Genomic DNA, 15127 nt, shown 5'->3' with positions numbered 1-15127 from the left:
GATAAATTTGTCCCAGTGAGGAAGATAAAGAATAGTAGGGTGAAGGAACCATGGGTGACAAGTAAAGTGGAAAATCTAGTCAGGTGGAAGAAGGCAGTGTACATGAAGATTAGGAAGCAAGGATCAGATGGGTCTATTGAGGAATATAGGGTAGCAAGAAAGGATCTTAAGAAGGGGCTGAGAAACGCAAGAAGGGGGCATGAGAAGGCCTTGGTAAGTAGGGTAAAGGAAAACCCCAAGGCATTCTTCAATTATGTGAAGAACAAAAGGATGACAGGAGTGAAGGTAGGACCGATTAGAGGGAAAAATGAGAAAATGTGCCTGGAGGCTGTGGAAGTGAACAAGGTCTTCAATGAATACTTCTCTTCGGTATTCACCACTGAGAGGGAACTTGATGATGGTGAGGACAATATGAGTGAGGTTGATGTTCTGGAGCATGTTGATATTAAGGGAGAGGAGGTGCTGGAGTTGTTAAAATACATTAGGACGGATAAGTCCGTGGGGCCTGACGGAATATTCCCCAGGCTGCTCCACGAGGCAAGGGAAGAGATTGCTGAACCTCTGGCTAGGATCTTTATGTCCTTGTTGTCCACGGGAATGGTACCAGAGGACTGGAGGGAGGTGAATGTTGTCCCCTTGTTCAAAAAAGGTAATAGGGATAGTCCAGGTAATTATAGACCAGTGAGCCTTACATTTATGGTGGGAAAGCTGTTGGAAAAGATTCGTAGGGATAGGATCTATGGGCATTTAGAGAATCATGGCCTGATCAGGGACAGTCAGCATGGCTTTGTGAAGGACAGATCATGCCTAACAAGCCTGATAGAGTTCTTTGAGGAGGTGACCAGGCATATAGATGAGGGTAGTGCAGTGTATGTGATCTACATGGATTTTAGGAAGGCATTTGATAAGGTTCCACATGGTAGGCTTATTCAGAAAGTCAGAAGGCATGAGATCCAGGGAGGTTTGGCCAGGTGGATTCAGAATTGGCTTGCCTGCAGAAGGCAGAGGGTCATGGTGGAGGGAGTACATTCAGATTGGAGGGTTGTGACTAGTGGGGTCCCACGAAGATCTGTTCTGGGACCTCTACTTTTTGTGATTTTTATTAACGACCTAGATGTGGGGGTAGAAGGGTGGGTTGGCAAGTTTGCAGACGACACAAAGGTTGGTGGTGTTGTAGATAGTGTAGAGGATTGTCAAAGATTGCAGAGAGACATTGATAGGATGCAGGAGTGGGCTGAGAAGTAGTTCAACCCAGAGAAGTGTGAGGTGGTACACTTTGGAAGGACAAACTCCAAGGCAGAACACAAAGTAAATGGCAGGATACTTGGTAGTGTGGAGGAGCAGAGGGATCTGGGGGGGTACATGTCCACAGATCCCTGAAAGTTGCCTCACAGGTAGATAGGGTAGTTAAGAAAGCTTATGGGTTGTTAGCTTTCATAAGTTGAGGGATAGAGTTTAAGAGACGCAAGGTAATGATGCAGTTCTATAAAATTCAACTTAGGCCACAATTGGAGTATTGTGTCCAGTTCTGGTCGGCTCACTATAGGAAAGATGTGGAAACATTGGAAAGGGTACAGAGGAGATTTACCAGGATGCTGCCTGGTTTAGAGAGTATGGACTATGATCAGAGATTAAGGGAGCTAGGGCTTTACTCTTTGGAGAGAAGGAGGATGAGAGGAGACATGATAGAGGTCTACAAGATATTAAGAGGAATAGACAGAGTGGACAGCCAGCACCTCTTCCCCAGGGCACCACTGCTCAGTACAAGAGGGCATGGCTTTAAGGTAAGGAGAGGGAAGTTCAAGGGGGATATTAGAGGAAGGTTTTTCACTCAGAGAGTGGTTGGTGCATGGAATGCAGTGCCTGAGTCAGTGGTGGAGGCAGATACACTAGTGAAGTTTAAGAGACTACTAGACAGGTATATGGAGGAATTTAAGGTAGGGGGTTATATGGGAGGCAGGGTTTGAGTGTCAGCACAACATTGTGGGCCGAAGGGCCTTTAATGTGCTGTACTATTCTATGTTCTATGTACTATAAGCTTCCATTTTTCTCTCATGCATGTGCCTAAGGGCTTCTTAAATTCCCCTAATGTATCTGCCTCTATCACCACCACCTTGCAAAGTGTTTCATCCATCCACCACTCTGTTTAAAAAACCTACTTCTGACACCTCTTCTCTTCTTTTCTCCAAACACATTAAAATCATGCCCCCTCATACTAGCCATTTTCACTCTGGGAAAATGTTTCTGTCACATGATCTGTGCCTTTTATCATCATCATGTGCCGTGTCATTTGCTGTGGGGCATCATGGTCTTGACCATGATCGTTCTTGGCAAATTTTTCTACAGAAATAGTTTGCAGTGCCTTCTTCTGGGCAGTGTCTTTACTAGATGGGTGACCATAGCCATTATCAATACTTTTCGGAGATCGTCCACCTGATGTCAGTGGTCGCATGACCAGGACATGCTATGCACCAGCTGCTCATATGGCCATCCTCCACCTACTCCCCTGGCTTCACCTGACCCTGATTGGGGTCGGGGGGGCTAAGTAAGTGCTACACCTTGCCCAAGGGTGACCTGCAGGTTAGCAGAGGGAAGGAACGCCTTGCAACCCCTTTGGTAGAGACGTATCTCCACTCCACCACCCTTATCATCTTTATACCTCTATACAGACACCTTTCATCCTCCATTTCTCCAAAGATAGACTGAACAAGCTCGAGCTCACTCAACCTCTCCTCATAAGACATGCTCCCTAATCCAGGCAACATCCTAGTAAATCTCCTCTGTACTCTCTCTAAAACTTCCACATTCTTCCGAGCAACACATACAAAATGTTGGAGGAACTCTGCGGGCCAGGCAGCATCAATGGAAAAGGGTACAGTCGACGGTTCAGGCCGAGACCCTTCGGCAGGTCTCCCAAATTCTTCCTCTAATGAGGTGATCAGAATTGAACACAATACTCCAAGTGAGCAACTGCAAGCTCCTTTCTGCCTGCATCTTATGGACACTGAATTGAAGGACAGATTTGTCTCTCAATACCCAGCCAAGTTTATAACAAAAGTGTTGTGTTTAGAAGATGCTCAGATTCAGTTTTAGTCCGATTCAGATACAGATTTATTTAAATGTACATCAAAACATACAATGTAATTTACAGCCAAAACACGTAAGGATGTGCTGGGGGTAGCACATATTCCGCACCAACACAGCCTGCCCACAGTACTCAGCAGAATAACAAAGAACACAGCAAGCAACAGAAACGAGCCCCATTCCTCTCTTTCACTCTCCCACCCACACACACACAGACAGTCCTCAAACTCCAGGTCAGGCTTCCATTGCTCTATTATTTTCCATTCATAAGACCATAAGGCATAGGAGCAGAACTAGACCATTCGACCCATCAAGTCTGCTCCGCCATTCCAAGTGGCTGATTTATTATCCCTCTCTACCCCACTCTCCTGCCTTCTCCCCATAACCTTTAACAGTGACTAATCAAGAACCTATCAATCCCCGCTTTAAATACTCCCAGTGACTTTGCCATCACAGATGTCTGTGGCAATGAATCCTCTGTTTAAAGAAATTCCTTCTCCTTCATTCATAAGGTTGACTTTTTGCTCAAATTAAATAGATTGATTTCAGATTTATTTATTACGAGATACAGGACAGAACAGGCTCTTCCAGCCCATTGAGCTGCACTACCCAACAAATCACCTATTTAACCCTCGCCTAATCACTGAGGAATTTACAATTTAAAATTTACAACTTGCAACTGGACTGGAGTAACACCGCAATCTTGTTGCATTGAGCAATGACAATAAAGTTCTATTCTGTTCTATTTACAATGACCAATTAACCTAGTAACCTGTACATATTGGACTATGGGGGGAAGCTGGGGTACCTGGAAGAAACCCATGTGGCTCACAGAGAGGACATACAAACACCTTGCAGAAGACATAAGAATTGCCAAACTCCAATACCCTGGCAAATTGAACTCTAAACTCCGACGCCCCGATCTGTAATAGCGTCGTACACCACCCACATTGATGCCATTAACTCTGAAAATGGCCATTAGTCACAAACCCCACTTTAACCCAATAAAAATCTGTCATGTCTCCAACTGATAGACAAATGCAGAGCTGCCATTAGAAACAACATTGCTGTTACTGGTCAGTGTGGAAAAGATTACCTCTTACCACTTGCCACCGTATTTAGAGTAATTTTATGTTTTCATAATGTCTTAACTTACTTGATTGAACTTACTCTATCTTCTTCAGTGGAGGTTTAGCCTATTCAATAGAGTGTCGGCTCTGCATGAGTGTTAAAACCAGACGCAGGGAAAATTAATTCAGTAAGAAGTCTTCCATATACTAACTTGCTATTAATTTCACACTAACATTTTGCAAGTGCTGTATTCTGGAAAAGCTGTGATCATCACTTTCCCATGTTGAATGATGAATAATGGACACAGCTTTCAACTGAAATTATGATTCATTTTTAAGGAAAGAGTGAATGGATGAAATTGTCAGCGTAATCTTTGACAATTAAGGGAACCAGCTCAGTGTATTGTTGTGAAAGGATAAATCGCTGCAGTCTCAACAACTAACCAATTGGCATGCAAAGTTAAAGATTGATGATATCAGCCATCTGGCTATTTTCAATTATAAAAGTTATTTTTGTCTGTTCATTCATTTATACATTTAAAGTCTTGATGTTGACCACATACTTCTATTGTTCATGTCTCTCTCCCAGCACTCATCTGTGGCAATAAGGCATATGGATTGCTTTAGTTGTGCAAAAGCCAAAGGCTTTATGATGACTAATGGTTTTCTTCATATTCCTAAGCATCCTTGAGTTCTTATGCAAAATGTTACGAAAGGATAATACTTTTAACGAGAATCAAAATGCCTTAGCCTTTTACAGAGGCTATCTGTTAAATTCTGATGAAGGATTGCACCTTAGAAATTACTTCCCAGTTTTTTGACCCAGATGCAGATTGGCATGTTATGTACACTCTGTTGCCACTTTAATAGGTATACCTGGACACCTGCTCATTAATGCAAATTATGCATTAAGTGACAGCCAATCATGCGGCAGCAACTCAAAGCATAAAAGCATGCAGACATGATCAAGGGGTTCAGTTGTTCAGACCAAACATCAGAATGGGGAAGAAATGTGATCTAAGTGACTTTGATCATGCAATGATTATTGGTGCCAGACAGGGTAGTTGGAGTATCTCAGAAACTACTGTCTCCTGGGGTCTTCACGTACAACAGTCTCTGGAGTTTACAGAGAATGGTGAGAAAAATGAAAAAAATTATCCAGTGTGTGGCAGTTCTGTCTGGAAAAAATGCCTTGTTAATGAGAGGTCAGAGGAGAATGGCCAGACAGGTTCAAGCTGACAAGAAGGCAACAGTGACTCAAAGGGGTTGAGGGGTATAATAATTCAGCATGTGGGAATAGCAGAATGTAGAATGGCCTAATTCTTCTCCTATGTCTTATGGTCTTATGGCTTTATGGACAATTCCTGATGAGGACATGGTGGACTGTAAGTGTGTGACTCTTCAAATCTATGATTTTTCTGCCAAAACACTTGTGAAGAAGAAAATCTTTGGAAAATTTCACTCCAAAATGATTCAATAGAGAATTATCTGTACTACTACTGCCCATTATGCCACTGGCATTCAGAGCACAATGAAGGTCCTCCATCTCTGGTGGTGTTCAGGGCTTCCTTCATTGTGTCTGCAGTTTAGTTTCCACTACTATCAGGCATGCAAGTTCTGGGTGGAGACTTAGGAATACCACCACACACAATCTTGTTTGACTGGTTAGTGATGTTAGCCCTGAGCTGAACTCGCAAACCTGGAGGATCGGTCGACAACTCTTAGTCTGGCCTCTACCCTTTGACCTGTTTGGCATAGGTGACCCTACCAATAGCCAAAGCATAAAGCCCTGACTCCAGACAACACAGCTCTCCAAGACATTAAGGCATGCAAGCCTCCAAACCTAATAACAAGGCTGTGGTCTGTTTGGAGGAAAAGATTATCAATTCCTCTAAAATGGACAAAATTAGGCCATTTATGGCAAATTGCATTGCATGTTAATTCCATTGATTTAGAAATTAAGGACTTCTTAGGGCTAAGAACCAATACTGACATTTATCATCCTTGGCTTCCGTTTATAAAGTCAATCTATTTTCCTTTAGAAATACAGTTTGTTGTTTTTTAAACTCATTGGGGTACAGATTTCATTAGTTTTTCCATTACAATATGCTTAAGAAACAATATCCTAATAGACTGAAACATTTTTTAAGTGCAAATTGCAGTGGCTGTGATAATTAGCTTTTGTTCAAGAAACATCCCTCTGGAAGCTCCCCACAGATCTATACATTATTTTGAATTAATTACCATTGCAAGTTTCTACTAATTGCATATGTTTCCGAGAAGACTCCACTAATTAATCTTTCTGAGACCATAAGACACAAGAGTGGAATTAAACCATTTGGCCATTCAAGTCTGCTCCCCTATTCCATTATGGCTGATTCATTATCGTTTTCAACCCCATTCTCCTGCCTTCTCCCCGTAACCTTTGACACCCATACAAATCAAGAACCTATCAACCTCCACTTTAAATATATCCAATGGACACCTCCAAGCTGTCTCTGGTTATGAATTCCATAGTCTCACCATCCTCTGGCTAAAGAAATTCCTCCTCATCACTGTTCTAATAGGACACCCTTCTTTTCAGATCTTAGACTACCATACTATAAGAAACATCCTTTCTACATCCACTCTTTCTAATCCTTTCAGTATATAATAGGATTCAATGAGGTTCCCCTCTTATTCTTCTAAAGTACAAGCTCAGAGCCATCAAATGCTCTTCTTACATTAACTCTTTCATTCCCAGAATCATTCTGAGAACCTTCTCTGGACCCTCTCCACTGCCGGCACATTCTTTCTTAGATAAGGGCCAGTAACCTCTCACCATAGTTCTGTTTGACCAATGCCTTATGCCTTGGTTTTCTTCGTGAGACTGAACCTTTGAGGTATTTAAGAATTGATAGGCACAATAGAACCTATTAAAATAAAAGACTGTCAAATGTCCAATGTGCAGAAAGAAAAAAAATCAAATCATACAAGCAATAAAAGTAAGCAAATATCATTCAAAATTGAAATTCACTAAAGGGAGTCCACAGCCAGGCATCACTGCAGCTGATGCAGGAGCCAGTTTTTGGCAGGCCACAGCCTCAGTTCAGTGCAGAGATAAATAGACCTCGTGGAGCAGAGAGCTGTCCCTCTCCCCCAATCCTGACCCCTGACTTTTTCAATCTGATCCAGCACTTAAATTGTCCAAACTTCAGGTTGTTCCTCACTCTCAGATGCAGGCCTTACCGCTTCGATATGCTCTCGGGACAATCAAAACAACTACAAAAAATATGTATGTATAATACAGAGGACATGAGTTACAGAGTTCTTGAAAGCGAGTCCACAGGTTGTAGATTCAGTTCAGACTTGAGGTGAGTTAAGTTATCCATGCTGGTTCAAGAGCCTGAAGATTGAAGGTATGTGGAAGTTAAGGCTCCTGTATCTTGCACATTAGCAGCCCAATGGAGACTTGATAGAGCTGTATTTATAAGATGAAAAGAGGCTAATGATGGTGTTGACAGTTAGCACCTTTTTTTTCCCCAGAGCAGGAATGGAGACAAGTTACGAGGAGACACGTTTTTGAAGCGATTGGAGGAAAGTGTGTTGGGAGGTAGTTTTTATTGAAACAGAGAGTAGTATGTGTGTGGAATGTGCTGCAAAGGGAGTGACTCTTAAGAGACTTGTATATAGATACGGGGATGATAGAAAAATGGAGGGCTATGTGGGAGGAAAGGGTTAGATTGATTTGGAATAGGTTAAAAGGTCAGTACAACATTGTAGGCCGAAGGTCCTCTACTATACCATTCGGTGCTCTCCATGTTCTAAATTTTCAGCACCATTTGTGTCCACGTCACCGGTTACAAATTAAAGTGAAATTCTTTCCCCATTGTTTCAATGGTATTCCCTAGGCATATGTGTCTCAGTTCTTTTCCCTAACCCAGAGCAGCATGGTGGCACAGTAGTTAGTGCATCGGTTTACAGCGCCAGTGAAAACGGATCAGTGTTTTCACTGGTGTTGCCTGTAAGGAATTTGTATAGTATATTCTCATCATTGTCTCATGGGTTTCCTCCAGGTGCTCTGGTTTCCTCCCATTTTCTTGCGAGCATACTCAGTAAATCCAAGAATCGTAATAGAATCTATGAAAGTCTGCACCAGACAGGATGGACAAGCAACCAATCTGCAAAAGGCAATAAACTGTGCAAAATAAAAGGGAAAAAAGGAAATAATAATAATAAATAAATAAGCAATGAATATCAAAAACATGAGATGAAGAATCCTTGAAAGTGAGTTCATAGGTTGTGTGAACAATTCAGTGATGGGACCATAAGACATAGGAGCAGAATTAGGCCTTTTGGCCCATCAAGTCTGCTTCACCATTCAATCATGGCTGATCCTTTTTCTTGCTCCTCAGCCCCATTCCCCAGCCTTCTCCTCATAACCTTTGATGCCCTGGACAATCAAGAACCTATCAAGCTCTGCTTTAAATACACCCAACAACCTGGCCTCCACAACTACCTGTGCTAGAAAATTCCACAAATTCACCAACCTCTGGCTAAAGAAATTTCTCCACATCTTTGTTTTAAATGGATGCCTCTATGTCCTGAGGCTGTGTCATTTTAACTTAGACTGCCCCACCATGGAAAACATCCTTTCCATATCTACTCTCTCTAGGCCTTTCAACATTTGAAAGATTTCAATGAGAAACCCCCCCTTCATCCTTCTAAATTCTAGCAAGTACAGATCCAGAACCATCAAATGTTCCTCATATGATAACCCTTTCATTCCTGGAATCATCCTTGTGAACCTCTTCTGGACTTTCTCTAATGACACCATATCTTTTTTATGGTAGCGTAGTGCTTAGCACAATGCTTTACTGTACGTGTGACTGGGTTCAATTCCCACCACTGCCTGTAAGGAGTTTGAATGCTCTCCCCGTGCTTTTAAGGGTTTCCTCAGTGTGCTCTAGTTTTCGGTTTCCCTCCACAATCCAAAGTCACATTGGTTGATAGGACAATTGATCATTGTAAATTGTCCTGTGATTTTGCTAAGATTGAATCATATGTTGCTGGGCAACATGGCTCAAAAGGCCAGAAGGACCTTTTCTGTATTGTATCACCATAACTTTTTTGTAAAAACCTGGTTGTGTGGGGACTGAGGTTCCTGTTCCTCCTTCCTGAATTATTTCCTATTGAATAAAAGATTATTTTGTGTCCTGGCTTTGGGTCTCATTAATAGATATGGAGAAGGGAACAGAACACCTTGACTCAATATAAAGATGTAGGATTGCAATAGAGTCACTAGATATGATGTTGACATCCCATAATCATCTAAACTGCTGTTCATGTCTTCTAAGTTTCAAAGGGTTTTGGAGAATTTGTTTTTTTATTTTAAGGGATGTTTTCATAGAGTGTCCTCTAATGGAAGGTGACTCTTTGTTCATCACAATTAATGTGGGAAGTAGATTAATTACAAGAATACACTGCATTAATACATCATAATTATGAAACAAAACTGCATTAGCTTATTGTTCATTTGCACTCAGTGAACATTTTATTACATACACCTGCTCAATAATGCAAATATCTAATCGGCCAATCATGTGGCACCAACTCAATGCATAAAAACATGCAAACATTGTCAAGCGGTTCAGTTGTTGTTCAGACCAAACATCAGAATGGGAGAAGAAATGTGATCTAAGTGACTTTGACAGTGGAATGATTGTTGGTGCTAGATGCAGTGGTTTGAGTATCTCAGAAACCGCTGATCTCCTGGAATCACAACAGTTTCTAGAGTTTACAGAGAATGGTGCTGGAAACAAAAAAAAACATGCAGTGAGCCAGAAATTCTGTAGGCAAAAATATTATGTTCATGAGAGACGTCGGAGGAGAGTGGCCAGGCTAGTTCAATCTGTCAGGAAGGCAACAGTAACTCAAATAACCACACATTACAACAGCGATGTGCAGAACAGCATCTCTAAAGGCGCAACGTGTCGAACCTTGATGTGGAGGGGCGGCAGCAGCAGAAGACCATGAACAAACACTCAGTGGCGACTTTATTAGGTGCACAGCACACAGGAGGTACATAATAACATGGCCACTGGAGTGTAAGCACATCCAGTGTTTTACGTTTGGGGTATTTGTTTATTTGTTTGCAATGTAACCAAACAATGTTGTACAATTTTCTATTTGTAGCTGTTGTTAGTGCGATTCCTGTTCCAACGTTGGAAAGTGCCCAGTATCCCGGCATCCTGCCATCTCCAACATGTGGATATCCACATCCACAGTTTCCACTGCGTACCATGCCATTCCCAACACTAGCAGTTGATCGTGGATACGGACCAAGTAAGAATCTTTACTTATTAAACATTAACAGAAGAGTGGCACCAAAAGAAACCTAGCGCATTATCTCTCTTCAAAATAAGTGTGATGCATTGTAAGTTTTAATATTTATCTTCATGGGGTAGATGTAGGAGAAAGAGGGGGACCTCAATGAAGCATAACAAATATTGAAAGGCCTAGGTGGAGTGAATGTGGAGAGGATGTTTCCTATGGTGGCGGGAGTCCAAGACCAGGAGGCACGGCATTAAAATAGAAGAACATCCCTTTAGAACAAAGTTGAGGACAAATTACTTTATCCAGAGGGTGGTGAATCTGTGGAATTCATTTCCACAGGTGGCTGTGGAGGCCAAGTCATTAGGGTATATTTAAAGCAGAGGTTGATAGGTTTTTGATTAGTAAGGCTCTCAAAGGTTACGGGGAGAAGGCAGGAGAATGGGGTTAAGTGAGATAATAGTTCAGCCATAATAGAATGGTGGATAGAATTGATGGGTCAAATGGCCTAATTCTGCTCCTATGTCTTTTTGGTTTTATGGAATTTGGGAAAAGTATACCTACAATCTTTTTTGCGGGTTAAAATCGGTAAAACATTGCATTGGTTTTGGAATTTTGCAAAAATAGTCAACCAAGGAGCAAAGCCAGCATTTGTTAAGAGGGCAGAGCCAGCCCCAGTAACTTCACAATTTTATTTTATAATTGTCCAGAAAAAATACTGTTCATAGTGGATTAAATGGAGGACTAATTATGGCAGAATTAAATCCTTGGGAACTGGTGCAGAAGTACTAGTTGCTTGATTTCCTACCATGTGTGATTGGACATTGAGATTGTAAGTTTAAAGTATTTGATGGAAAGATGAATAAAAGATTGAAAAGAATATTTTTCATTTTGGGATGGTAAACTATTGAAGTTCATCACCTAAATGAAAACAGCAAATGTTGGTTAAAAAAATGAAACAACAGTTAGAAACATAGAAAACCTACAGCACAATACAGGCACTTTGGCCCATAAAGTTGTGCCAAACATGTCCCTACCTTAGAAGTTACTATGCTTGCCCATAGCCTTCTATTTTTCTAAGCTCCATGTACCTATCCAAAAGTCTCTCCAAAGACCCTATCATATCCGCCTCCACCACCGTCGCCAGCAGCCCATTTCACGCACTCACCACTGTCTGAGTAATAAACCTGCCTCTGACATCTCCTCTGTATTTGCTCCCCAGCACCTGTGTCCTCTTGTGGCAACCATTTCAGACCTGGGAAAAAGCCTCTGACTATCCACACGATCAATGCCTCTCATCATCTTATACACCTCTATCAGGTCACCTCTCATCCTCCATCGCTCCAAGGAGAAAAGGCCGAGTTCACTCAGCCTGTTTTCATAAGGCATGCTCCCCAATCCAGGCAACATCCTTGTAAATCTCCTCTGCACCCTTTCTATGGTTTCCACATCCTTCCTGTAGTGAGGCAACCAGAACTGAGCACAGTACTCCAAGTGGGGTCTGACCAGGGTCCTATATAGCTGCAACATTAATGTTGTTCAGACAAAATAAACACAAGAGATTCTGCAGCTGCTGGAAATCCAAAGCAATTCACACAAAATGCTGGAAGACCTCAGCAGATCAGATAACATGTATGGATGTTAATAAGCAGTTGACATTTTGGGCAGAGGTATTTCAGGTCTGGAAAGGAAGGGGAGAGAAGACAGAATAAGAAGTTGTGGTGAGGTGTACAAACTAGGAGGTGGGTAGGGAAGGGAGGATGAAGTGAGAAGCTGGGAAGGGATAGGAGGAAAAGGTAAAGGGCTGAAATCTGATAGGAGAGGAGAACAGATCATGGGAGAAAGGGAAGGAGTAAGGGCACCATAAGGAGGTGATAGGCAAGTGAAGAAAGAGAAGCGTTAAGAAGGGAGTCAGAGGGGAGGAATGGAAGAAGGGGTTTGAGAAATCAATGGTCATGCTATCAGATTGGAGGCTACCCAGACGGAATATGAGGTATTACTCCTTTAACCTGAGAGTAGCCTCATTGCAGCAGTAGAAGAGTCCATGGCCCAACATGTCGGAATGGGTCAGGCAACGTCAATGGAAGGCGCTCTGAGACTGTTCATCAAGAAGTCTGCAGGCTGGGCAACATCTGTGGAAAGAAATATAGTGTATCAGGTCCGGGCAGTCTCTCTCCACAGATGTTGTCTAACTGATCTGGTATTTCAACATTTTCAGTAGTCTTAATAAAGAAGGCCTCCAAACTGGAGCTTGGAATTGTTTTCCTATAGATAACTCTCTTCTGGCTGATGTCTCACTATCTTGGAGTGCCATAGTAGTGGAGCATTTAGCACAACGCTATTACAGCACGTAGTATCCGTGCTAGGAGTTCAGTTCCAGCATTTCTCATAAACGTGTGGGTTTCCTCTGGGTGCTCCAGTTTTCTTCCACAGTCTGAAGGCGTACTGATTAATAGGTTAATTAGCCATCGTAAACTGCCCTGTGATTGGGCTAGAGTTAAATAAAAGGGTTGCTATGCACTGGCAGCTCAATGGACCAGAAGGGCCTGTTCCACACCGTATCTCTAAGTAAATTAATTGATGAAATTTTGTTTTTTTTTTATTTGTTTGCTACTGTTCTTATTACTCAGTATAACTTGGTTTATCCTTTGGTTTCTCAAAGCCATGAGTGAAGTTCAAACAACGCACCTCCAACAGCCTGCCGTGTTAACTCAGACACAACCCGAGCATCCTTCAGGGGAGGAGGCCCCAAGCAGAACAATTCCTACAGCGTGTGTCCGCCCCACTCATCCTCTGCGCAGCTTCGCAAACCCCCTGCTACCCCCGCCCATGACCGCAATGGAGCCCAAAGTCCCCTACACACCCCTTCTCTCTCAACCAGGTGAGTGGATATGAGTCTTCTGTTGGTAAATTGATGTTGACTGGGTTGATAGTTCGTTGCAAATGGGATCAATCTAAACACGGGAGATTCTGCAGGTGCTGGAAATTCCAGAGCAACACACACAGCATGCTGGAGGGACTCAGCAGGTCTGGCAGCATCAATGGAAGGGAGTAAACAGTCAATGTTTCAGGCTGAAACCCTTCATCAGGACTGGAAAAGAAGTGGGGAGAAGCCAGAATAAGAGGGTGGGGGAGGAGAAGTACAAACCTGTAGGTAATAGGTGAGATCAGTTGGAGAGGATGTTAGGTGGGTGGGGGAGGGGGTAATAGAGTGAGAATCTGGGCAGGGATAGGTTGTAGAGGTAAAGGGCTGGAGAAGAAGGAATCTGATAGGAGAGCAGAGTTGATCATGGGAGAAAGGGAAGGAGGAGAGGCACCAGAGTAAAGTGAGGAAAAGAGAAAGTGTCCAGGTGCAAGTCAAAGGGAGTAGGCAGAATAATAGTTTAGCACAGACTAAATGGACCAAAGGGCCTGTTTCTAAGCTGAAATGCTCTATAACTCTGACTAGATGAACATTGGGATTACAGCATAGAAATTAGGTAGTAGATGGAGGACCATTTTAAAGATATATTTCGCCTGACTGACTCAGAAGACTGGATAAGATGATTTACAAGTGGTTCAGATCAGACCAACCTGTGACCAGGCAGTGATATTTTACAATCCAGCATGAATATTTCAGCGTCTGTAGGATCTCATATCCTAGTCCCTTATTTGCCTGATCTTTTACTGTCTGTATGTTTATGAAAGGATTTTTCACTCCTCCTCATGATACCAGCTAACTTAATCACGTGACTTCCTTTTGCAGCTTGAGTTGCTTTTGTCTTTGCTAACCTTTGGCAGAAAATCTCAGATGTAATTTAATCAATCTGGTTTGGTCTCAGACATAAGTAACTTAAAGATTCAGGGTAATTGTAAAGGAAACGTAATGGTACAGGTGCAGGTTGAAGGGATGAGGCAAAATAATTGTTCAGCATGGACTAGGTGGGCTGAAGGGCTGATTCTGTGCTGCAGTACTCTTTGATTTGAGTTATCGTGACACAGTGGAGTAGCAATTAGCACAATGACTTTACAGTGCCAGCGATCACTGACTGGGCTCCAATTCCCTCTGTAAGGAGTTTGTACTTTCTTCCTGCGACTAGGTGTGTTTCTGCCGAGTGCCCTAGTTTCCTGCTGTTAAGATGTATTCTGGAGTGAGGGTACATAGCAAATATTAATTTCAGCAACCGATCCTCGGATGTGAATGTGGATTGTAAATTGAATTTAAAATGCAGCTCTGAACAGTAGTCTTCCTGGAGCTACAGATCGCGGCTGATTACAAACCGGGAAGCATGCATTCACTTGATGTCTGCATGCGCATGAATTCAGAGTGAGACAATGCTGATTATTGTTCATTTTGGGTGTCTGGAGTGTGGATGGGAAAAAGGTGTTTGAGAATTATATGTAATTGGTGCCAGAAGTGTAGCAATCCCTGCAGACTTCCTTGGGCAGTGTTGGTCATTGACGCAAAATGTTGCATTTCACTTAGTTTCGATGTACATGTGGCAAATACAGCTAGTCTTGTCTTTAAAAGAGCGTCTGTTAAATTGGAGTCCATATAATTTGTGGGATTAATGACTCAGTGCACTTTGTCTAAATGCAGATTAAACAAACATTTATCTCAGACTGTCACTGTGGGTCAGCTGGAAAACAGGCTTAGTTTCAACTTGCCAGCTAAGTTATCA

The 15127-nt window shown here is 42.3% G+C and overlaps 1 protein-coding gene across 1 annotated transcript in view; it reads left to right on the top strand.

Moving 5' to 3' along the window:
- The window catches only part of dcc (DCC netrin 1 receptor), an 897707-nt gene that overhangs the window by 871173 nt on the left and 11407 nt on the right, over positions 1-15127 (top strand). The window contains exons 26-27 of the mRNA XM_059988663.1: positions 10329-10478; positions 13129-13347. Of these exons, the coding sequence (XP_059844646.1) occupies positions 10329-10478; positions 13129-13347 (369 nt within the window). The remainder of the gene's footprint in view (positions 1-10328; positions 10479-13128; positions 13348-15127) is intronic.

The sequence above is a fragment of the Hypanus sabinus genome, chromosome 14 (genome assembly GCF_030144855.1).
Source record: "Hypanus sabinus isolate sHypSab1 chromosome 14, sHypSab1.hap1, whole genome shotgun sequence".
Taxonomy (NCBI): domain Eukaryota; kingdom Metazoa; phylum Chordata; class Chondrichthyes; order Myliobatiformes; family Dasyatidae; genus Hypanus; species Hypanus sabinus.
The sequence above is the reverse complement of the archived record's forward strand: the minus strand, read 5'-3'. Positions and strand labels throughout refer to the sequence as shown.